The sequence below is a fragment of the Pipistrellus hanaki genome (assembly GCF_964339955.1).
Source record: "Pipistrellus hanaki genome assembly, chromosome: 9".
NCBI lineage: Eukaryota > Metazoa > Chordata > Mammalia > Chiroptera > Vespertilionidae > Pipistrellus > Pipistrellus hanaki.
In genome coordinates, this window is record NC_140511.1 from 9,370,784 (window position 1) to 9,394,845 (window position 24,062).

The window sequence follows — 24,062 nt, forward strand, 5'->3', positions numbered from 1 at the left end:
CCGTGGCTTCTGCGGGAGGGAGGCGTTCCTCAGAGGCGTCCCCCGTGCCCGCCTCGGCTGTAGGGGCTTCAGTGCGTGGGCCGCGGGCGAGGGGCCGGGCTGCAGTTTGGAGGGACAAACACCTTGTTTTTAGGGAAGCCGGGCAGCTGCGGACTGTGACCAGCCAGGCAGTCCTTTTAGCGAGTCCAGCGCGGCTTTGGGGTCCGGCTGGGAGGACCCCGCCTCGGGGCCGCTGCTGCGGCGGGAACCGGGGGCAGCGCGGAGCCGGCAGGGAGCAGCGCCCACGCGGGAAGGTCGAGCTCGAGGGTGAGGTCACCGTTGCCATGACTCCGGGCAGTGACGCGCGTCGGCACGTGACCAGCGGTTGCCATGGCGCCGGGCCCCGGCGGCGCGGGCGCCCCGCCCCGGAGTGACGTCAGCGCGCCCCCCTCCTCCCGCCCCCCGCCCCCTCCCCGCGGCGCCCCGCGGCCCCGGAGGTTCCAGTGCACAAGATGGCGGCGGCGGCGGCGAGCGGAGCCGGCGGGGCTTCGGGGACCGCGGCCGGGGGGGCCGGGCCGGCGGGCCGCCTGCTGCCTCTGCCGGCGCCGGGACCCCCGGCCGCCCCCGCTGCTGTGCCTCCGGCGGCGGGCTCGCCGCGTCCCCCGGCCCCGGCCTCCCGCGGGTCGGCGGCCGCCCGCATCGGCTACTACGAGATCGACCGCACCATCGGCAAGGGCAACTTCGCGGTGGTGAAGCGGGCCACGCACCTCCTCACCAAGGCCAAGGTAGCGGCGCGGGCGCGGGCGCGGGCGGGGTACGCGAGCCGGGCCGGGGTCGGCGGCGGAGGCGGCTCGGGGGCCGGGGGCGCTGGGCGGGGACCCTGCGGGAGCGGGGAGCGGGCGAGGGGGTGCGGGACCCGGACGGGGTGCGGGCCTGGGGCCGGGACCCGGCGCCGAGGCGGGAGGGGGGTCCCGCGCGGACCGAGGGAGGCGGGCGCCGGAACGAGGTGGGAACTCGGACGCCCCACGCGCTGAGCCGAGGAGACTGTGGAACCAGCGGTGGGGACCCCGAGGGGCCGCCCGGCCGTCTCAGGGCGCGGGTGGGCTCAGGGGGCCGGGGCGAGCTGGCCCCTTGTGACAGGTCTCAGTCCGCATAGGTGGTGGGCGGGGAGCCTGAGGAGAGACGAGACCGCTGGAGAAGCCGAGGAAGGAAATGGGGAAACGCCGGGGAGAAATTGCTTGCCGTTCTGCAGGAGTGGGCTCGGGGACCGGGGCGGCGGGGGCCGGGGTGAGCGCTTGGGGAGCCGGCTGCCGGCTGGCGTGGCTCTCGGCGGGCGGCCGGGCGGCGGCGGGGGCCCGCTGGTTCCCCGGGACCTGCGGAGTGCAGTGGTGAGATTCAAGGTCAGTGAGGAAGCCACGTATGTATGCACAGGCATTCTTACCTGGCAAGTTCCCTGTTTGGGGAAACCGGGATAGCACTTTCCCGCAGCCTTCTCCTTTGGGGGGATTGGAATCTAAGGCATCGGGCCCAATCGTTTGGTTTCAGTTGGACCCACAAAGCCCATTTGTACTCAAATTTCCCCTTTGTGCATTCTCTCACTTGAATGACCACTTTCAGTGGAGTCATAACCCCGCATTCAGCACGCAGTTTGCTCCCTCGGCCTGACCGGGAAGAACCCCACAGCTGCTGCTGCTGCCACATCAGAGCCCCTGCCCCTGCCCCAGCCCCAGCCCCAGCCCGCGCCGCTGTCATCCATCACCTGCCGCGCTTCTGCCTTCATGGCAGTGGCTTGTCTTCAGAAGCCAGGCCTTCTCTCCTGCTCACTCTCCTGGAGTTGCTTTTCCCCTTGTTTCTGCCCGAGGCTAGAGGGGGCCCTTGTGGCGTGGCAGGGTGGGCGCCTGTGGACAACTGACTGGTCAGTTTCACTTCTCTGGGGCGGGGGTGCTCTCCAGCCTTCTTGTCAGTTTTTATCAGAGGCCCTCAAGTCTGCGGCCTGAGCTTTGGGAGATCAAGTCCACGGTTCCCCATGTCCCCCATTGCCCTCCAACCATGAGGTGGACTGAGCGAAGCCTCTGGTGCCCCCCCCCCCCCCCCCAGCCCCAGTGTTTCCAGTTCTGCTTACTGTTAGCCAAGCCAAACTTATGTTTACAAACAGCTCTAGTTGTTGGAGCCTTGTTCCTTGTTTTGTTATTTCCTTTTTGCTCCCTCCTCCCTCTTCAAGTAATCACATGTACTCCTGTGATTATTTTGCTTTGATCTTTAGGGGAAGGACTTTATGAATTTAATTGGTTACCTGGTTTATGGTATCTCTGCCTTAAAGAATTTTATATCTTCCAGACCTTGACTACACCAAAAATACTGATGAAAAATTTCAGACAGGCAGAGTTGAATGTTTTTGGAAATGTAATTGCAAACAGTTTATTCTTGGTGTTATATATAAAAGAGACATTTCTGTCTTCAGTAGTCAGCAAAACCAGAGGCTAATTATGGCTGGTCTGCCCACTTTCTAATTTTCCTGTGTGTGTGTGTTTTAGTTTTTCTCTGAGGCCTTGGGATCCTTCAGGACTGCAGCACTTTCAGCAGTGGCTTGTTTATAAACGGTGTCATTGTCTATGTTGGTTTTAACTTTGATCATTTGTGGTGTGGAGTTACGCAATTCATTTGTATGGAAATTTTCAAAATCTTGAATGAGACAAGTGGATGGCATGGACTGTGAGTTCAGTGAGTTTCACGTGTGACGGGAGCACACCAGCACGCATTTGGGTTTCTGCAGCAGTGTGCAATTTCCTATTTACAGTACAGTTACAGGCACCCTGTCTTCTGTTGCTTAAATTACCCCGAGGACATGCATGAAGTTTAATTCACAAGGAGTTGTCATGTGCTCTGGGTGAACGACGAGCATATTTTGGCCTGCTCCAGGTTTGACCTGAATCCACTTTGGAAGGGTTTCTCAAACGCTGACAGCTTAGATGTGCTGAACAGCTGCGGCCATACAGTATGAAGGCCTATTGAGGCCATGGCTTGGTTACATAACGCCAGGAAGGTGCCTGCGCTACCAGCAGTCGGAGAAGCTGCCTTTTCAGTTCAGGTAGGTTTTCTTCCCAGCACTGCAGCTTCTCTTACTTCTGTGGCCAGGTCGCTTGGAACAAAGAGAGCTTCCCCCCCCCCCCCCCCCAATCTCTTTCCAGAATGTATTATTATTTTTGTTTCTTCTTTTAGAGGTATGCTATTTCTTCTTTCTGCTTTTATTCCTATAGGCCTGGGTTTTTCTAGTAACCATATATAACAGTCATACTCTGGTAATTCCTATGACATTTGCGTTAGCTGAAGGAGGGTAGGTAGTAGGTGTTTCTGAACATCAAAGAGATATTATGGTCACCTTTTCTTATATGAACTTCCCTTTCCAAGGACTGAGAGGCTAAAGTAAACTTCACCTATTGACTAAACTACAGCACTGTCCAATAAGCAGTGAGGCTTGGCCCTTTCCCGATTCTGTTAACTCTCAAACCTCCTAGAGGAAGGACCCGGGGATGAATAAAATCAGTTGAGAAAGGGAAATATTTTCCTCTTTGGTTGCTGGTGATTTTTGCGGCACTGCGTCCGTGAGCTCAGCGTTCATGTGGGCAGCACTGCAGAGCCGAGCGCGTCACTGCAGAACAGCTAGCAGGAGCGCCTCTGACACGCTGGTCAGCAGCTTCCCTGGCTGTCTTTGTCCGACCCACGCTCACTTCCTTTTTTTGGAGGAGCCTTAGTCTGAAATTGTTTGGCTCCTTCCTTTTGGTAGGATACTCTGAAGTAGTAAAGAGCTTTAAAATAAAGATTTTCTGTTCTCAATTGCTTATAATCTGTTGTCTGTGCCTAATTATACTTTCACTGATTGGATGAGTGAAAACAAAGAGTAGATGTATTTTGTATATTTTTAAAGTATACATGACCACGACTATTGGTCAAAAAGCCATTGGTCAAATACTTAAAAGAATGCTTTTTTTTTTTTTTTTAAATTGATTTCAGAGAGGAAAGGAGAGGGAGAGAGATAGAAACATCAATGATGAGAGTGAATCATTGATTGGCTACCTCCTACATACCCCCTACTGAGGATCTACTCCTGCATCCCGGTCATGTGCCTTAACTGGCAATTGAACTGTGACCTCCCAGTTCATTGAGCCATGCTAGCTGGGCCAATACTTAAAAAAACCCAAAACAAAACAAAACAAAAAACAACCCACAAAAACCCTCACCTAAAGATAATGGGCTTTTAAACTGACTTTGAGAGAGAGAGAGAGAGAGAGAGAGAGAGAGAGATCAATTTGTTGCCATTTGTACTTACCCTAACTGGGTATTGAACTCGCAACCGAGGTATGTGTCCTGACCAGGAATTGAACCTGCATCCTTTTGGTGTACAGGATGATGCTTCAACCAAGTGAGCCAGCTGGCCAGGACTCAAATACTTTTAATGTGTATTTCAACAGATGCATATCACTTGCCCATTACTGGTTTGTGGTAAGAGCGTGAGCTTTGGACAAGGCTGCCTGGGTTTGGGTCCTCTGTATTTAATAGTTGGGTGATCTTGGGTAAATTATTTAACTTCTCTGTGTTTGGATGCTCTCATCTGTAAAGTGAGGTGACAATAATACTACCTCCCAAGTTTAGGTATTATGAAGATTAAATAATATATGTGAAGCTCTTAGAATAGTACTTGGAACATAGGAGGGATATATCAGCATCATCATCATCATCATCATCATCAGAGGCTATAATAACAAAGGTGAATAAGACATAGTTCCCCTTTTTGACCTTTCACCCCTTTGGAACAGTTCATGAATGTACAAGCCATTCATTTTGTTTGGGTAGATGCCATCCTGATGATATTTGCTTTCAGGTTATGTCAGGGGCCACTTGGACAGAGTTGGGTTAGACGCCTGTGGATTATGGGCTAATTTCATAAAATTGGGATTTAAAATAATTTTCCATTAGTTAAACTTTTTAAAATCATCATGAGACTTGTTTAATGAAAACTGTGACTGATGCTGCTTTTATTTGGGCTGCTTGGAATCTTCCATGCATTTGTGTTACTACTGTTTGTCACATTGGAACAGAGTTTGAGAGCAGTCTTTTCTCCAGAGATTACCTTAAATTTGGTGGAGAATGTGAATTATTCTTACAAGAACACATTTGCATTTGGGTACTACTTAGAAGCACAAGGTCAGGATTCTTTACTTTAGATAACACACAGAGAAAACATGTTGCCCTATGACCCCATTCTACATATTGACCAGCCAGGAAACATCTGTGACTGCAGGTTTAGTGCCAACTCCTTTACACGAGGAGAAAAACTCAGTGGGCTAATAGTTTTATAGCTACTGCTAAGTAAGACTTTCATGAAGCACATGAGATGTTGTTTGTGCTCATCAGAAGACTGAAAGCAAGACTCAGTGGTAAGTAGAAAAATGAATTATGTCAAAAGAAATTGTAAGTAAGGTTTACATTACATTTGAGGGGATAGATCCACCCCTAGATAACACAGAAATGCCTACTGAAAGAGGACTAACTTCACTTTGATACATGTGATACTTCATTTGTGAGGGGGTTGCTGACTTTGTTGAAACTTTGTGAAGAGCTAAGATTGATCTGGACTAGTCTGTCTAGATTCAGAATACCGGCATTCCACTTTCAGCATCAGAGCTGTTTATTTAGCACTTTGGCTTTGGTGCCAGCTCCCTAGAAAGTCATAGATCTGGCGCAAGCCAGAGGTGCCCAGACTGGTTGTTTCTGTGCCAGAAGTGCTGTTTTCATTTTCCAGGCATCAGTCTGGCTGATGTTTTCAAGTTCACAGCACAAAAGAGAACAAAGTGGATTCTTCGAAAAGAAAAAGAAATTCTCTTTACCAGAGCCTCTGTAATTCTAAAAAACACTTAAAACATCTCTGCACAGACATGGAATCTTTCTCTTACCTATTCATTCATTCAGTGTGTATTTATTGAATCCACATTTTGTTCAGGTTCTATCCTGGACGCTCTTGTTTGTGCACTGATAAACAAGAGAGATAAAAAGCTCTTGCCTTCTTGGAGCTTCCTTTCTAATGGGAGGAGACAGAAAAGAAACATGAAAAAAAAGAACTTCATATAGTGATGAGTATGAAGAAAATAAATGGCTAGAGAGTGTCTGGGGAAGGTGCTGCTTCAGACAGAGGGGTCGGGAAGGCCTTTCCAATGTGATGATATTTGAACTGACACCTGAATGAGCATCAGTCTGGGAAGATTTGGAAGACATGCTTGGTTACATCAATGCAGAAGGAATGGCAGTTGCAAAGGTCTTGGGATAGAAAGCTTGGCTTTTTCAAAAATTAGACCCAAGGTCATGGAACAAGGGGGAAGATGGTAAGGGGTGAAGCCAGAAAGGTAGACAAGGACCAGATAATAGGGTTGATAGACCATTTTTTGTAATTGGGATGAAACAGAGCACTGACATAATCTGATTTATGTTTTTAAAAATTCATGCTGTTTTTTTTTATGGTTAAGGGTAAAAAAGCTTTTTCTATGCATTTCTTAGATGGAGGAGGTGTTCAATTTTAACAACTTCTATTCTTTCACACATTAAGAGAATATAATACGTATTGACATAAATTAAACATGACCAGCCAACAAATATTTGTTGATTTTTGGACACAAAAAAGATCTTAGCGATCTTCTATTCCAGTGCTTTCTTTTCCAGAATCTAGAAGGTGGACCTAATGGAGTTTAGAATCTCAGGCCTTTAGGGGCTATTAAAGTAGTTTAGACCAATTACCCATTAGATTCATGACTCCCTTTGGTATCTTCCCTCCTCCCTCCATTTACCAAGAATCCTATAGCTAGTCAGAGCTAGAATTAGAGTTCAGACATTCCAGTTTCTAGTTAACTACTCTGACTCCTCCAGACATAGAAAACACTGCCCTTGCCTTCTAAGTACTTGATTTTTTTAAATTAGAGAAACAAAACATACCTACTAATTAAAGTCTAAGATATCCTTTCTATAAATCCAAATTCCAAAAGTGAGATGTCATGATTACAGGAACATCTTCCAAATGGGAGGAAGAATATACACCAACACTGTATTTCAGCTGTCCTTGGGCATTATTTCACTCTGTCACTCCTGCCACTTACCAGCAGCCCTCCAGGGATCCATTACTTTGCCATTGTGTTGCCTTTAAACCCCTACTCTGATACCCTTGGTGCCCGCTTGACATGACTAAGGTATCAAAAAGCCTTTCAAAATACTAAGGAAGGAACAGGGAAGGAACAGAGAAGGCAGTGACCATAAGCACAGCCTGCCTGTGTCGTTCTCCTTTGCCACTGAAGCTCGCTCACTCCCAGGGAAGGGGAGTCCTGCTTCTGCTCTGGGACTGGTCTGTCTGTGAACATACCTGTCTTAGATGGACTCCTCACTTTCCAGATTATTACTGGTTTCCAGGGGATGGTGCCATCTTTTAACTCATTAAGAGAACTGGCCACCAAGATACATACCTTGATGACACAGGTGGAGACAAGAGAACCTCTTACCTAGAGCTTTTCTTCTGTGCTTCTAGTTTTTGGTCTCAGAGCTACACCTGTTCCCCCAGTGCATGATCTCACCCTTCAGGCGAGACCCAGAGAGCCCTTCCAGTAGTGAGTAGCTGGTCCCTTTCAGCACAATACATAATACAGTCCATTCATACTGTCCTGTGGATGACCTAACGTTATAGACATTGTGGATTTTTGTCCTAATATAATACATACTTGTTAAAGTAAGAGGCCAAGGCAATGTCTTTGAGAAGCCTATATTTAGGTTTTGATTAGGAAGTTCTGAGAAATTACCAACTTTCTGCCATGTGTCGGCTCCAGTACCAACAGTATGTTTTACTTCTCATTGCTTTCTCCAGAAGAATTGTATCTGAAAATTTAGGTTAGCTAACCATACATTTTGAGGCTGAAATTTTTGAAGAATAAATTTTTCATTCATTCCACCCAGCCAACTAACCAACCATCCACCCATCTGGTAAACTTTTGAAAAAAATATTTATTAAAAACTGGGAATTGATGTATGGCACAAAACTCAAAAAGTGCAGATATGTATATAGTGAAATTAAGTCTGCCTGCCACCCCAAGATCTCAACCATACAGTTTTTTAGTGTCTCGTCTGCCCCCCCCCCCCCCCCCGATATTTATTAAGGGCTTCTCTGGGATCAGTCCAAATGCTCTTTATTTTATGGCAGTGCTTTGACTTGCTTGAAATTTATAAACATCATTTTACTTAAAAAACCAAAACCCCTGCTAGTGTGGTTCAGTTGGTTGGGCATTGTCCAATGCACCAAAAGGTTGCTGGTTCAACTCCCAGCCAGGGCACATGCTCTATTCCCCTGTAGGGAGTGTAGGGGGAGTGTAGGAGGCAGCTGATCGATGTTGATGTTTCACTCTCACATTGATGTTTCTCTCCCTTCCTCTCTCTCTCATACACACACACACACACACACACACACACACATACACACATATATATATATATATATATATATATAGAGAGAGAGAGAGAGAGAGAGAGAGAGAAAATATCTAGCTTTTAATGCTTGTTAGGAGGCACAGTTCATGAAGGCAGAATTTTAGTCTGTTTTTGCTGCTATATTTCCAGTGTTTACTACAATGCTTATAATCATTCATTCAGTGAATGAATATAAGTATTAAAAAATGAGTACTGGGTTTGTTGTTATACTCTTAGTACACCTTAGAATTTTACTATTGCAATTTCCTCTCTCTAGTTAAGATGTTAAAGAAAAGTAATTTTCTACCTTTTCCTCACAAATCTCTAGTTAAGGAGATTTCACAATCTTTCTAGGCAAATAATTTATTTTTGGCATATCTCAAGCTTTTATTATTAAGTTCAAAATATCTGAAGTAAACCCTGCAATTTAAATTCAATTTAAATTCAAAATTTAAATGCCCTAGGTCAGTGGTCGGCAAACCACAGCTTGAGAACCACATGCAGCTCTTTGGCCCCTTGAATGTTCTAACGCCACTTCTTCAAAATAGACTCGCCCAGGCCAAAAACCGATTTCTGCGCATGGGCCACGAAGTTTCAATCGCACTGTCGTGCACGCCCAGCAGTGGTATTTTGTGGAAGAGCCACACTCAAGGGACCAAAGAGCCACATGTGGCTCTTGAGCTGCTGTTTGCCGACCACTGCCCTAGGTGGTTTGGTTAAGTGATTAGAGTGTTGGCCTGCGGACTGAAGGGTCTCCGGCTCTATTCTTGGTCAAGGGCACATGCCTTGGTTGCAGGCTCGATCCCTGGCCCAGGGCTATGTGTGGGAGGCAGCTGATTGATGTGTCTTTTCCTTCATATCCAGGTCCTGCAGGTAGTCAGCCAATGAATGCCTCCTTCTCCCTCTTCTAGAAGCCTTGGAGCCTCTCTTCCTTTGCAGATCTACCAAGGGGTCTTGGGCTGCTGATACTTACTGAAATACCTTCAAACTATTTGTTGAGTTACCTCTTGTTCTTTTTTTTTTTTTTTTTTTAAATATATCTTTATTGATTTCAGAGAAGAAGGGAGAGGGAGAGAGATAGAAACATCAATGATGAGAGAGAATCATTGATTGGCTGCCTCCTACATGCCCCCCACTGGGGACCGAGCCCACAACACAGGCAGAATCAAACCCGGGAACCTTCAGTCCACAGGCTGACACTCTGTCCGTTGAGCCAAACCGGCTAGGGCTGTTCTGTTCTTTATACTAGGTGAGCTGACTGAAAATAAAAACAAAACAACTTTTTAATCACTGACCTTTAATTTTAATGGGTTGCATTTAATGGTTTTTACTTTTTTTAAAGAAAAGGAAATGACATATTTTCAATATATTTTTATTGGTTTTAGAGAGAAAGGGAGAGGTAGAGAGATAAACATCATTGATAAGAAAGAATCATTGATTGGTTGTCTTCTGCATACCATGGGGTCTTGGCAGCTTTGGCTGCGATTTGGTGGGGTGTCACTCCGGGTTGGTGGGGGGCCTGTGTCCCACTTGGGGGAAGCTGAGTGTTGGTTTGTCAGTGTCAGGTCTGTGGTGCCATTTATTTTAATTAATTAATTAATTAATTAATTATTTATTAAAAAATATATTTTATTGATTTTTTACAGAGAGGAAGGGAGAGAGATAGAGAGCTAGAAACGTCGATGAGAGAGAAACATTGACCAGCTGCCTCTTGCACAACTCCTACTGGGGATGTGCCTGTAACCAACGTACATGCCCTTGACCGGAATCGAACCTGGGACCTTTCAGTCCACAGACTGATGTTCTACCACTGAGCCAAACAGGTTTCGGCTGTTTTTAAATGGCCAGTGCAAGTCATGGCAGCTGCTGCGTTGAGAGTCTGGTGGTCAGTGCGCATCATAGTGATGAGTTGGACGGACAGACACTTAGCCTTTTATATATATAGTAGCAGCCTGTTGCACGAAGATTCATACAATAGGCCTTCCTTCCCCCGGCTGTTGGCACTGGTTTTCCTCTGGCACCCGGGACCCTGGCCTTCGCTCCGGCTGCAGCAGAGAAGCCAAGCCTCTTCAGTCTTCAGTCTTCAATCTTTGCTTGGGCCGGAGCCTTCAGTCTTCACTCCATGCCTTCTTATGCAAATTAACCTGGCACCTTTGTTGGGTTAATTTGCATACTCCTGATTGGCTAGTGGGTGTCTCAGATGTATGGTCAATTTGCATATTTCTCTTTTATTAGTGTAGATATACCAGTGGCACGGAATTTGTGCACTGGGGTTGAGGGTGGGGAGTGTCCCTCAGCCTGGCCTGCACCCTCTCCAATCTGGGACCCCTCGGGCCTAAACTGGCACTTGGACATCCCTCTTGCAATCGGGACTGCTGGCTCCTAACCACTGTCCTGCCTGCTTGATTGCCCCTAACCACTCTGCCTGCCAGCCTGATTGCCTTCAACTGCCCCCATTTTCAGTCTGATTACCCCTAACTGCACCCCCCCCTCCCCCCCCCCCCCCCCCCCCCCCCCGCTGGCCTGCTCACCCTAACTGCCCCACCTTCCACTGGCCTGCTTGCCCCCAGCTACCTCCCCCTGCCTGCCTGCTCCCCCCCCCCCACAGCCCCCCCCCCCCCCAACCTGCTCACCCCCAACTGGTACTCCTGTTAGCCTGGTCGCCCCTAACAGCCTCTGCCTCAGCCTCACCACCGTGGCTTTGTCCAGAAGGATGTCTGGAAGGTCTCCCGGTCTAATTAGCATATTATCCTTTTATTAAAATAGACTAATAGATGTCTTTCTGTTCTTCCTGATCTCTTACTGGTTTACCTGTCTAATGAAATTATATAGCTATAACAACAAGACCAAATGGTATAAATAGTTTGGGGAAAAAACAATTCTTGGTCAGCATGCAGCTTAATGGGTGGGAGCAGAAATGTTTAGCAATAAGAGAGAAGCTATTAATTGGGGCCAGTTTGCATGTTGGGGGCACCAGTTGTTTTATACAGAGAAGGGAAAGTATTGACTATTTTGGCAGGTTGGTTGAGGGGAAATGGATTAGGATAGCTTCTACATTAATTTAAAATAATAAGCCAAAGTTGTTAGAAATCTGAGGACAAAATATCCTATGTAATAAAAGAGTATTATGCAATTTGACCATCACTCCAACACACAAGAAGGTTGCCCCCATGTGGACACAAGATGGCTGCCACAAGATGGCCATTAGGGGAGGGCAGTTGGGAGGGACCAGGCCTGCAAGTGAGGGCAGTTGGGGGTGATTAAGCCTGCAGGGGAGGGAAGTTAGGGGTGACTAGGCTGGCAGAGGAGGGAAGTTGGGGGTGACTGGGCCTGCAGGGAAGGGCTGTTGGTAGGGGTGGGGGGCGGCCTGTAGGAGAGAGCAGTTAGGCTGGGGGCGGGGGGAAACCATGCCTGCAGGGGAGGGTAGTTAGGGGCAATCAGGCTGGTAGGAAAGTGGTTAGGGGTGATCAGGCTGGCAGGCAGAAGCAGTTAGGGGTGACCAGGCCTACAAAGGGGTGGCAGTTAGGGGCAATCAGGCTGGCAGGGAAGCAGTTAGGCATCAATCAAGCTGGCATGGGAGTGGTTAGGGGGTGATCAGGCTGGCAGGCAGAAGCAGTTAGGGTAATCAGGAAGACAGGTAGGCGAGTGGTTGGGAGCCAGCAGTCCTGGATTGTGAGAGGGATGTCCGGCTGCCCGTTTAGGCCCGGCCCTACTGAAATTGGGCCTAAACGGGCAGCTGGACATCCCTTGAGGGGTCCTAGATTGGAGAGGGTGCCGGCTGGGCTGAGGGACACACAACTGTGTGCACGAAATTTGTGTACTGGACCTCTAGTTTTATATAATGTTTTATTTGTGGTGTATACTTCAGGTTGGTATTTTTGTCCACTGTGTTAGAATTTACATGAACTGAACTGAATGAGAAAGGGCCAGTGATGTCACAAATTTGACAAGGAAACAGCCCAAACTCTTGTTTAAAAGTTTTTTTTCTGCTCACTGCTTGTGTAGTGTTCCAGAGAACAAGTTGACATTTTCATGTAGTAAGTTGTTTTCTGTTTCTGGCAAATGAAATTTCATTCACATGCCACAAGGAACAGACTTGTTTTTATTGTGGAAGGCAGGAGCAGAGCTGTGTGTTTAGCAGCATTAGGTTGGGCACTTGCAGGATTTTTCTTTCTGCCTCCCGTTGCCCTTTGCTTCTGTCAAAATGTTCTGATGTTGCATAAGTGGTGTTCTGACAATAGATACGCTTTTTTAGTAGTTCATTTTTTTAAACTCTCAAAATAATGTTCTTAGTCACTGTACGCTCTTGGCTTACTTTCTGTTTCTCATCAACAGAGACATTGTTATTCTAGTGTAATGGGGCAGCTGTATTTCAGCAGATGATCTTTGTGTCCAAGTCAGCTGCAGAGGCACCCCTTTCTTTTATTATATTATGTCTAAATACCTTGTGTGTGCATAGTAATTCTAGGAGGTGCTTAAATCTTGGCATAATTCTTTTGGATCTCTTTAGAGGGTCGGTCTACAGTCCTCAACAATAGCATGTCTGCAGCATGTTACTGACTGGCCTCGTTGATGTTTGCGTTAGGGTGGCTGTGATTTCAGCCTGCTGCCCCTCTGATCTCATGTTCTTTTTCTTTTCAGTCAGCAGCTGCACCCAGTGCCCGCTCTAGTCGAGCGCTTAGTAAAGAGGGCACTGCTGTACTAGTCAGTGTCTTATGTCAATGGTGGTTTAATGTTTTAGGCCAAGAGTCCATTTGGGAGTCACCTTAAATTTTGGAAAATCACATATCAGTTTGTTTTACTTATATTGTATTTCTCTTCCTTTCTTATGCTAGTACCACTGTTTTCTGCTTTCCCCACTCTTTGGGGAACCTATTTGGCTATCAGCTGCCTGAGGCAGCCTGCAGTAATGAACTGAGTATTGGTGGGGGGGCCAGGCCAGCGTGTTTCCAATTTCAACTTTACTATAATAGTTGGGCAGTTTTCTTTGGGCAAATCACTTAACTTCTCAGAGCTTCCAGTTTTTTTATTATATGTTTTTACATCGGCTTTATTGACAGATGATTCATTTGCCATACAGTTTGCCCAATGAACTGTTTTTCAGTATGTTCACAGAGTTGTGCAGCCATCATGACCGATTTTAGAACAGTTTCATTCCTCTTAAAAGCAATGGCATACCCACCAATAGTCACTGTCCATCTCCCAGCCTCCTTCTCCTAGCCCTAAGCAATTAAGATTTTATGTGTTTTCCCGATTCTGGGCAATTTACATTTAAATGAAATCATAAAATATAAAATATATGGCCTGGCTTCTTTCACTTAGCGTATGTGTTCAAGGTTCATCTGTATTGTAACATATGTTAGAATTACATTCCTTTTTTTGGCTGAATAATATATTTCATTTGTTTATCCACTCATGAATCTATGGACTTTTTAGCTATTATGAACAATGCTGTTAGGAACATTTGTGTATAAGTATTTTTTTGTTTGTTTTTGTTAATCCTCACACTAGGATATTTTTTCCATTGGTTTTTAAAAAAATTTTTATTTTTAAAAATGTTCATTTTTAAAAAATGTTTTTATTGATTTTTAGGGATGAAGGGAGAGGGAGAGAGAGAAACACCAATGATGAGAAAGAATCATTGATCAGCTGTTGCCTGCATGCCTCACATGGGGTATTGAGCCCGCAACCCTAAGCATGTGCCCTTAATCGGAATAGAACCCGGACTCTTCAGTCCACAGGCCCACGCTGTATCCACTTAGCCAAACCAGCTAGGGCCTCATTGTGGTTTTGATTTGCATTTCTCTAATGATGAATGGTGTTGATCATCTTTTTATATGCTGACTAACCATTTGTAGATCTTTGAAGTGTTTGTTTAGATTTTTTTGGCACATTTTTTAGTTGGGTTACTTGTCTTTATTGCTGAGTTATAAGAATTCTTTATATATTATGAATACAGTTCCTTTATCAGATGTATGACTTAAAGATATTTTTTATTTTGTGGGTAGAGTTTTCACTTTTGTGATGGTTTTGTTTGCAGCATAAACATTTTAAATTTTGATTCCCTCATTCTTTTAATAACTTAAGCAAAAAGTCTTTTTTAAAAAATATTTTATTGATTTTTTACAGAGAGGAAGGGAGAGGGATAGTGAGTTAGAAACATTGATGAGAGAGAAACATCGATCAGCTGCCTGCTGCACACCTCCTACTGGGGATATGCCCACAACCAAGATACTGCAAACCGGTTAGGATTAAGCAAAAAATCTTTACTATAGTAATGACTTGTGAGTCAGTAACTAGAAGAATATATTCAAGAGCCATATGTGCACAGCCAGTTCTATCTGCCTGATACATGTGTCTGTAATCAAACTTTAAAAAATATGTATCATATAAAGTGTTTATGTTCTTTTATTAAAAAGGAACACACTACACATCTAGTTTGTTACAGTATTTGTTTTTTAATTTAATAATATATCTCCAACATTCTTCTATGTCAGGACGTACATTTGCCCTAGTCTCAGTCTTTTTTTTAATTTGATCCTCACCCGCAGATATTTTTCATTGATTTTTGGAGAGAGTGGAAGAGAGAGGGAAAGAAAGAGAGAAATATCTATGTGAGAGAAACACATCAATTGATTGCCTCCTGCATGTTCCCTGACATGGGCGGGGAGGTGCCTGCAACCAAGGTTCATGCCATTGGCTGGAATGGAACCTGGATCCCTCCTGTCTGGGGCCAATGCTCTGTCCACTTGGTCAAACTGGTTAGGGCTAGTCTCAATCTTTTTAATGAGGTAGGGTATTTCATCTTATGGATACACTATAATTTGTGTAAGTAGTATCCTATTGATAGATTTTAAAGTTGTTTCCAGGTTTTTATAAATTATGTCAGTTAATGTTTTCTCATATTTATATGTGCACACTTGTGCTAGTGTTTCTTTTCTATTCCATTTGCTGCTGAACTATATACCACTCAAAAGTCTCTTAAGTCTCAGATTTAATTTTTTAAAAATACTATAGTTTTACTTAGTCCAACCTATAGTAAATTTTCCAAAAGTCATATTCTTTTTTATTATGATATATACAGATTTAAGATCTTCTTTTGAAACTAGTTCTCTATTTTCTCAGTAATCCTATCTAATAATCCTATCTTATAAAGCAGGGGTCCTCAAACTTTTTAATGTGGGGGCCAGATCACGGTCCCTCAGAGAGCTGGAGGACCGGACTATATGAACTACTAATTCCTACTGTAACACCTTGGCTGCGCTCACTGCCCAAAAAACCGGCCGGGCAGGATCAGACTCCCCTGGGGGCTGAATGTGGCCCGCGGGCCGTAGTTTGAAGACCCCTGTTATAAAGAGAGAATATGCTAATTGACCATCACACCCTCACAAAGATGGTGGCATCCACAGCCAATAAGGAGGGAATATGCTAATTGACTGCCATGCCATCAAAGATGGCAGTGCCCAGTCCCCTCTGCCCCACCAGGGTGGCAGGTGCACAGCATGACTAGGCCCACTCCCAGGCAGGTCTGGCTGCTCCACGTACCTGCCTCTAAAATACCCCAGTGCTCCTAGCCCCCAGCTACCCAGGGCCGGCCTGAGGTACAGGCAAGCCTCAGATGTTGGCTGCCCAGCCACCCAGGGCTGTTTGGGGCTCAGGTAACCAGGGCCAGCTGAGGCTTGCACTGCCAGCAGAGGTATGATGGGGTATTACCTTCCCCTGATTGCCAGGTCGCCTCCCATCCCTGAGGGCTCCCCGACTGTGAGAAGGCAGGCCGGGCTGAGGGACCCCCCCTCCAGTGTATGAATTTCCATGCACCGGGCCTCTAGATTAATATAACAGTTCACTGAAAGTAGACTGTTTGAATCAAACTATATGGTAAGTGCTTAACATTTTAAAATGTTGCCAAATTGCCCTCTAGGAAAGGGCAGGCTCATTCACACAAAAGTGTATAAGACCACTTTTTCTGTTCTCTTCAACACTGGCAACCAGCATCTCTAAGGGAGTCAATCCCACATGGAAAAGGAAATGTCATTGTGTTTGCAGTTACTTATTAGTGAACTGAGTATCATTAAATTAGTTTGTTGGCAGTTTGTGTTTTGTCTTGGTATTGTCTGTGTCCTTTGTCCACTTTGTATTGTACTTTTTAAAAAACTTATAATTAACAACTTTTTGAATATTAGGGAAGTTAGTTACCCCTTAAAATTCTACAGATACGTTTCTGTGTTTGTCTTTTGACTTTATGTATTTAAAAAAATAGTAAACATCTTTATATAGTCAGATTTTTTTTACTTTATGGCTTCTCATTTTCCTTCCTCATTCTGATCTTATAAAAACATTCAGCCATATTTTCTTGAAGTACTTTTATGGTTTTGTTTTTAAATTTAGATATTTGCTTCATGTAGAATGCATTTTGGTTTAAACCATATGAGAAAGGGATCAGTCGTGGAATTTATTTAAGTTCTAATTTTACATTTGTTTCAGTGGTGATCGATGGCTTTCTTTTCCCACTTGACTGGAAGCTCCTTCGGGACAATGGAATATGTAATTTTTTCTTTGTCTTATTTTCATTGTCTATCACAGTACTTACCTCAAGTTAGGTCCTTTATTTATTGAATGACTGCACCTATCTTTTTTCCCCAGCACTTGCACTTGCTGACCCAATACAATTTATTGAATAATCCACATTTTCCTCTTGCTTTAGAAAGCTACTTTATCTGCAAATTCTCTAGATTGTTGGACACAGTTTTGAATTCTTTTAATTCATTGATTGTACTGTCTTTGCTTGCTTTTACTGTACAGCTTTAATCGCTATAGTTTTAAAATATATTTAAGGTATATTTGGAAGGCTAGCCTCAAACATTCTTAAGTTTATTATATCAGTTTGGGAAACATTTTAATCTTCTTTGTTAAAACTTGCTATCCCTTAGAAAACACTCATCTAACTTGCTGATTGAACATTTAATTCATTCTGAGAGTCAGCCTGCAAAGTAGAAATGATTTTGAGGTGTGACTTGCTGGCAAATTTTTCTAGGATATGATGTAGCTTAGTTCTAGCATTCTAAGTGTCTTTTTAAAATGTCTCATTTTATAGTCTTGGACAAACAACATTTTTCTCACAGTCTTTTTTAAAAAATTAAATATATTTTGTTGATTTTTTACAGAGAGGAAGAGATAGAGGGTTAGAAAGTTAGAAACATTGATGGGAGAGAAACAGCGATCAGCTCCTCCTGCACTCCCCCCACTAGGGATGTGCTCGCAACCACGGTACATGCCCCTGACCGGAATCGAACCTGGGATCCTCCAATCCTCAGGCCGATGCTCTATCCACTGAGCCACATCGGTTTCGGCTCTCACAGTGTTTTAATGCACAATACACAGGGAGGGTAGGTGGCAGAAAAGGCATCAAGAAATTGTGATGGGAGCTCGGCTTCGGCAGCACATGTTCCATTTAGCCTGGCTGGTGGTGTTGAGTGGTTGAGCATCATCTCATGCACCAAGAAATTACCTGCTGGATTCTTGGCCAGTGCACATGCCCCAACTTTGGGCTCAATCCCTAGTGGGGGAGGGCATGTAGGAGGAAGCCGATCCATCTCTTTCTATCTAAAACCCAATAAAAACATATTAAAAAAAAGCATAAAATTGGAACGATACAGAGAAGATTAGCAAGGATGACATGCAAATTCGGGAAGTGCTCCTTACTTTCAGCTGGCCCTCAGGGAGCCTATGACCCGAGCTGGGGCTGAGGACCACTCTGATGTTCACCTCCCCCATGGACTTCCAGACAGTGCAGAACGGATGTCCTGTGGGAGCACCACTCTGTGCAGGAGTTTCTTCTTGACATGAAGCAAGTGAAGACCAGCGCTGAGCTTTACGGCCCAGGCAGCCATGTGCTAACTGCGTGACTGTGTGGTGAAGATGGAACTGGGGCTGGTGGCTCTCTCTGTTGCATATATCTGTAGGAAATGCAAGACGTTTCCTGTCGGCTTACTGAAGATGAAGGGGTGGGGAGGCAGTGAGCCAGAGACCACCGGGCAATCTAGGGATGAAGACAGAAGAAATAGAGGCAGGGCCCTATGAAGTGAGAGAAGCTGAGGTTGGGGGAATTGAGAGGAGAGTAAGGGAAAGGTGGAGGGAAGGTGAGGAGGAAGATAGAGAAGAATGTGGAAGGGAGGCCATCACAGGGAGTTCAGAAATGCCTGTTGTCCCAAGTTTGATGCTTCTGAATCTGTCGATGTCAATGCCGCCTGCAGAGCGATCAGGCTGCTCTGTGGGTGCCACTCTTGACAGAAGCCCTTTCGTGTGCTGCTTTTTTATACTGTCCGTAGGCCTTCCTCAGGCACAGCCCGTTGGAGAGCATACTGTTGGGCTGGTGGTCTCTGCCTAGAAATCTGGGTGAAACAACCTCCCCTTCTCAGACTTTGCAGGAAGAGCCCAAGGGTATGAACCCAATTCCCTTTCCTTCTTTCCTAAGGCCCCTTCCACTTTGGCCACCACAATAGTGCCAAGCCCTCTGGTCTCCAGGGCTGGATACTGTATTACATAGAAGGATCAAGTGTAATCAGGCCAGTTAGAGAGGTAGTGTTGATTTTTAAAAGTCTGTATTTATATACAGCCTTGTTTCTTTAAGCCCATACTCTGTCTCTTCCTCCCTCTCGCTCTCAGGTGCCGGTATTAGGAATACATACAGAATTCTGTATTGTCCAGCATCATGAAACAGTTGTGTTCTTTTGAGTTGATCTTGGCAAAGTAAAGGGACATATTTGGAGCCATTTCTGAATACCCTTCCCCTTCTTTGTGTTAGCTCTGTCCCCACTCCCACCCAACTCACCCCTCAAACAAACAAGCTAAGGCACTTCACTTAGAGACTGGAGTCTTACTTTTGCATATAATCTTTACTCTGATGGATCTGGCCAGAGGGGTGTTGGAGCCCAGCCCATCCACATACCAGACAACTCTTAGGGAATCAGAAGAAAAGCAAGAAGAATTGAAATGTTTAATTTTTAAAAAATTGACTTCCATGGTCAGTGTCAGTGGGAGCGGGGAGGAAGGATGGGAGGAGAAGCTAGACAGCCCCCTCCAACAATGGCTGTAGCTCTAATAGCTTCATTTAAGCAAAACTTTGTAGTCTTTTCCTTTGATGGAAGATTTTGATAAAAATGCAAAACAGGATTTAATTTTTTCCTGTCAACTTTGAATTTGGAAATTTTGAGCATCTAGGTTTTTTTGTACTAATTTAAATTAAGGGAAAAGAATTCAACCAAGGGGATTGCAATTTATGGAACTTGAGAATAAAGTTTTAGTATTAAGCCTCTTAATATTAAGTAAACATCAAGGTGTGGTCCCTGTCTCTCCCCTGTCCTCTTTGTTCAAGAAGTTTGGGGATTTGCCCCAGTGGCTGGTGGATAGGTTTTTGTTTGTCTATTTGTTTTGATAGGCTTATCAACCCTCTCCCACAGGTTTGGAATTAGCGATGACATTACCATTTCATAGTCCCAGGCACTGACACCTTCTCCTGCCTCTTCCCCTAAAGTCAGTCTGTTCTTGTTAACAGTAAGAATCCTGGTTCCCACTTCAGTGACACCTGAATTGTTTGTTTTTAAATTGTCTCCGTCGAGGGGTTAACTAGTAATAAATTGGAATATTAAACATTATGTACTTGTGTTTATTAAAGAAGGAAAAAAGAAGTTGTGTTGGCATGCAGCTGATATCAAAGCAGATGGTGGAAGAGATACTACCTAATAGTGATGTGGGACTTCAGCTTAGTGACCTTGACTTCTCACCGGTGTGACATGTTGCTTTCTGTGGCATGCAGTGCTAGCTCGTTCATTGGATATGACTGAGTGAAGTTTGCTAAATAATTATTTTCTTTCTCTTTCTCTGTAAAACATAAGTTCTTATATCTGAAATAAAAGCATTTTCTTAGGTTTTCTGTCACGTCTTTCTTATGCAGGAACTAACTTTAGGGTCTTGTGAGAATGAGAGAAGTTTAGAGAAATTTACTATCAGGGGAACAGACTGAAGCAAGACAGTCCTGTTGTGATAAAATGCTTGCTTGCTTTTCAGTTGACATTAGAGTGCTTTCAATTTTCAGATGATTATTCATTTTGAAAAAGAGAAAGCAACGGTTTTGTCAAGCTCTTCTAGACTTTTCCTTAATAAGCTCAACCATGGATTTTAGAAGGATAAAGTAGAAAAGCACTCCAAAGGGTTTGTTTGGGACCCTTCGTCTCCACCCTGGGATTAACCACTGAAAATAACCCTGGGAGAGGGGTTTTGTGTGGCAGGACTAGTTGACTTCACGTAATTCTTCATTTTGCAGGTTTTCTGTTGGTGGAAATGGGTTTACTTTCCTTTTAGTTGTATCCTTTCTTTTTCACAAAGCTAGTCTTAACTGAGAGATTTTTTTTAGGCAGCAGGCTAATTAGCAGCCTCTTAGTAGATGTTATCTCAAGTTGATTACTAGTTACTCTTGAGATTTACTGTGCTTGCAAAACACCTGACTGTATTTGAGTTTTGCTAGGTGGTTGACTTTTGTGTTTGAGGATTTGCTCCAAAGAAAGCAAATACTTGTTGGAAAAAGAAAATCGGTAAAATGAGTCAGCAAGTTTCTATATTCTTTTATTGAAGAGATTTCTCAATTAGAAAGCTTTTGTAGGCTTGACCTTTTTGCACTAAAGAAACCCAGCATTTCATTATGAATTCCATTGAGGTTTTGAAGCTTTGTGCCAGAAAGCAAGAACCAAGGTTGAATGTGAAAGGAATATTCAGAGGATGAAGTTCATAGTCAACAAAGTACTACTTCATAGGGTTGGTCCAAAAATAACCTGCTTGCCATCAGAGAACAAGAATGGAGGTAGCCCTTGTTTTGACCTGTGTTTTAGGTCCTGTTATGTCATTCCAGCATGATTAAAGTCATGTATGTTTAAAGTCAGATTTAAAAAGCACATTTAAATGCAGGTTGGGGAGAATGTTGCTTTGGTAAATTTTACTTACCCTGTGAAAGAGTTATTTTTCAAGGTATCTGAAGGGATACTTTTCTGGATTGGAGGAAATTAACATAATTTACTCTTCTCTAAAGATGGGAAGGGTCTGCATGATTGAGATTCAGATTTGTTGAGATTCACATGAGTGATTTGCTTGGATCCTGTGGTGAATCTTGCGTGATTAAGAGGCAGAACTCAGTCTTTGGTCCAGAAAGTTAGAATTGGAAGGATCTCTGGCCAGCCCTGGAGGCAAGAAATGTTATAGCTCAGAGGGCACTTCTAAAGGCTTGCATTAGAACCCTGAAGATAATAAGTTTCAAGAGTTTAGAAATAGCATTGAGTGTGAAATGCATAGCACATAGGCACATAAATAGCAAGTCAAAGTTTAACTAGAAGGAAAAATTAGCTCTAGTCACTTGATAGCATGAGATCATGGAAGGAAACATAGTTTCTTTTAGATTGATTGGAATAAAAAAAATCGTAGTTCAGGGACAAGATTTTTAAAAATGTGAGGATATTGAAGAAAGGTGCTCGATTTGGGTGAAAATAGCTTTTTTTTTTTTTTTTTAAATATATATTTTATTGATTTTGTACAGAGAGGAAGGGAGAGAGATAGAAAGTTAGAAACATCGATGAGAGAGAGTCATCGATCAGCTGCCTCTTGCACACCCCCTACTGGGGATATGCCCGCAACCAAGGTACATGCCCTTGACCGGAATCGAACCTGGGACCTTTCAGTTCCCAAGCTGACGCTCTATCCATTGAGCCAAACCGGTTTCGGCGAAAATAGCTATTTATTATGGTCACACATAAATTTTGTTAAACTCCTTTATATAGAATATTTTATCTTATGGCATATTTCAGTTTCTATTATAGATTTAAAATTTGTCTTCATGGATTATTTGCAAATTAATAGGTTGATTTGCTATAAAAGGAAACTTTATTTTCTTAATTAATGATATGTATTATTTAGTGCTTTTCCTTTTTATTGTTTTAAATAGCGCATTGTTAAAATTCAAAATTCAGTCTTCATGTTCTTTCCAATGCACTAAAGTAGCTTGGGATTTATTAGCAGGGCAAGAAGTCAAGTCACATTCCATTTTTACGTTGGGTAAGGATCACTAGAGACAAATTATTTTCCATGGGATCCATTCCTAAACATTTTCTAGCACAGTATTTTTAGTAATTAAAAGTTAAATGCAGTTCAGATATATTACTTAACTTTAATATTTTGAGTGTTTTAAGAGAACTCAATTTATGAGCCATTTGGTTACTAATTACTCTGCCTTTTTTTGTAGAAAGAACTTAAGTTGAAGTTGTTTTATTAAGGTGTCTTTTTCAGAAGGGACTACTTTAGGTCTAAGAATTGAAAATCAAGATCTGAGTAGCAGCCAATAATTACAAAGTCTAAAGTCTGATAAGATAACAGGCTAAATTGTATTGGTAATCCTAACTTGTTGCAGTGCTTCTCAGTAGAAAAGAAATGTGAGCTATGGGCAGATGGGAAACTATCTAGCAGTGAAGGTAAAATGCCTTGTAGATGAATTGGAGGAATGATGAGCTAGTCTTATTACCTAATCTTTAGAGTCAGCAAATCTCAAAGAATATGGAAAAAGGAGTTAAGAATGGGAGGCGATAAATAGTATGCTGTTTTTATTTAAAATATATTTGAGATAGATTATATGACTTTTGATGCTTCTTTGTTGAAGTATGTTATAAACTGGATGAAACAAGCACTCTAAGTTGTTTTAAAAAATTTCTTGGTAGTTACTGGCAAATTACACTTGAGAATAAGCTTAAGTGTCAACACAGGAATGTCTCCAATATTATAAAGAGAGAAGGGGTTTTTACCTTAATATTGAGCCTGTTTACTCTTGACTAATCTCTCTGAATTCTTTAAAAAAAAAAAAATATATATATATATATATATATATATATTTTATTGATTTTTTTTTTTTTTTTTTACAGAGAGGAAGGAAGAGAGATAGTTAGAAACATCAATCAGAGAGAAACATCAATCAGCTGCCTCCTGCACACCCTCTACTGGGGATGTGCCCACAACTAAGGTATATGCCCTTGACCGGAATCGAACCTGGGACCTTTCAGTCCGCAGACTGATGCTGTACCCACTGAGCCAAACCGGCTTTGGCTTTCTGTGAATTCTTAATGCCATAGTACACTTACAAGCCCATTTCCCCTAGATTTTAATGTTATTATGCTAATTGGCAAATTAAAAAGTTATCAGTCTACCTGAAAAACAATTTTTTTTCCTGAATATGACACGTGGAGTGGTGGACAGTTTTTAACATTACTAATATGATTTGTCTTCCTTTTTTAAGACAAGGGATTTCACTAGGAACTTAAAACCTCGGTATGCTCACCTCCTGATAATTTCTTTTTACTGACATCTTTATTGGTAAATCAGGCCAGAGAGATCGTTTACCTCTTGAAAAACAGAAACTAAGTCCGACAGTTGGTTTTAGTTGCAAGTATTTTGGCAGCTGAATTTCACTTGAGCCGAGGATGCTGCCATGCTTAGTGGTTTTGAGCATCTGTGCTCTAGAAATCAAGATTCTGTGCCTGTTGTATGATATCAGGTAATGA

General features: G+C 43.6%; 1 protein-coding gene across 3 annotated transcripts in view; it reads left to right on the top strand.

Annotated features, from left to right (window-relative positions):
- Positions 1 to 446: 446 nt before the first annotated feature.
- The window catches only part of SIK3 (SIK family kinase 3), a 235,529-nt gene continuing 211,913 nt past the window's right edge, over positions 447 to 24,062 (top strand). Inside the window, exon 1 of one of the 3 annotated variants that reach the window (XM_084895560.1) lies at positions 447 to 764. In XM_084895560.1, coding sequence (XP_084751686.1) covers positions 492 to 764 — 273 coding nt within the window. In that variant the 5' untranslated portion in view covers positions 447 to 491. The remainder of the gene's footprint in view (positions 765 to 24,062) is intronic. The other 2 variants (XM_084895559.1, XM_084895558.1) reach the window with 2 other exon arrangements.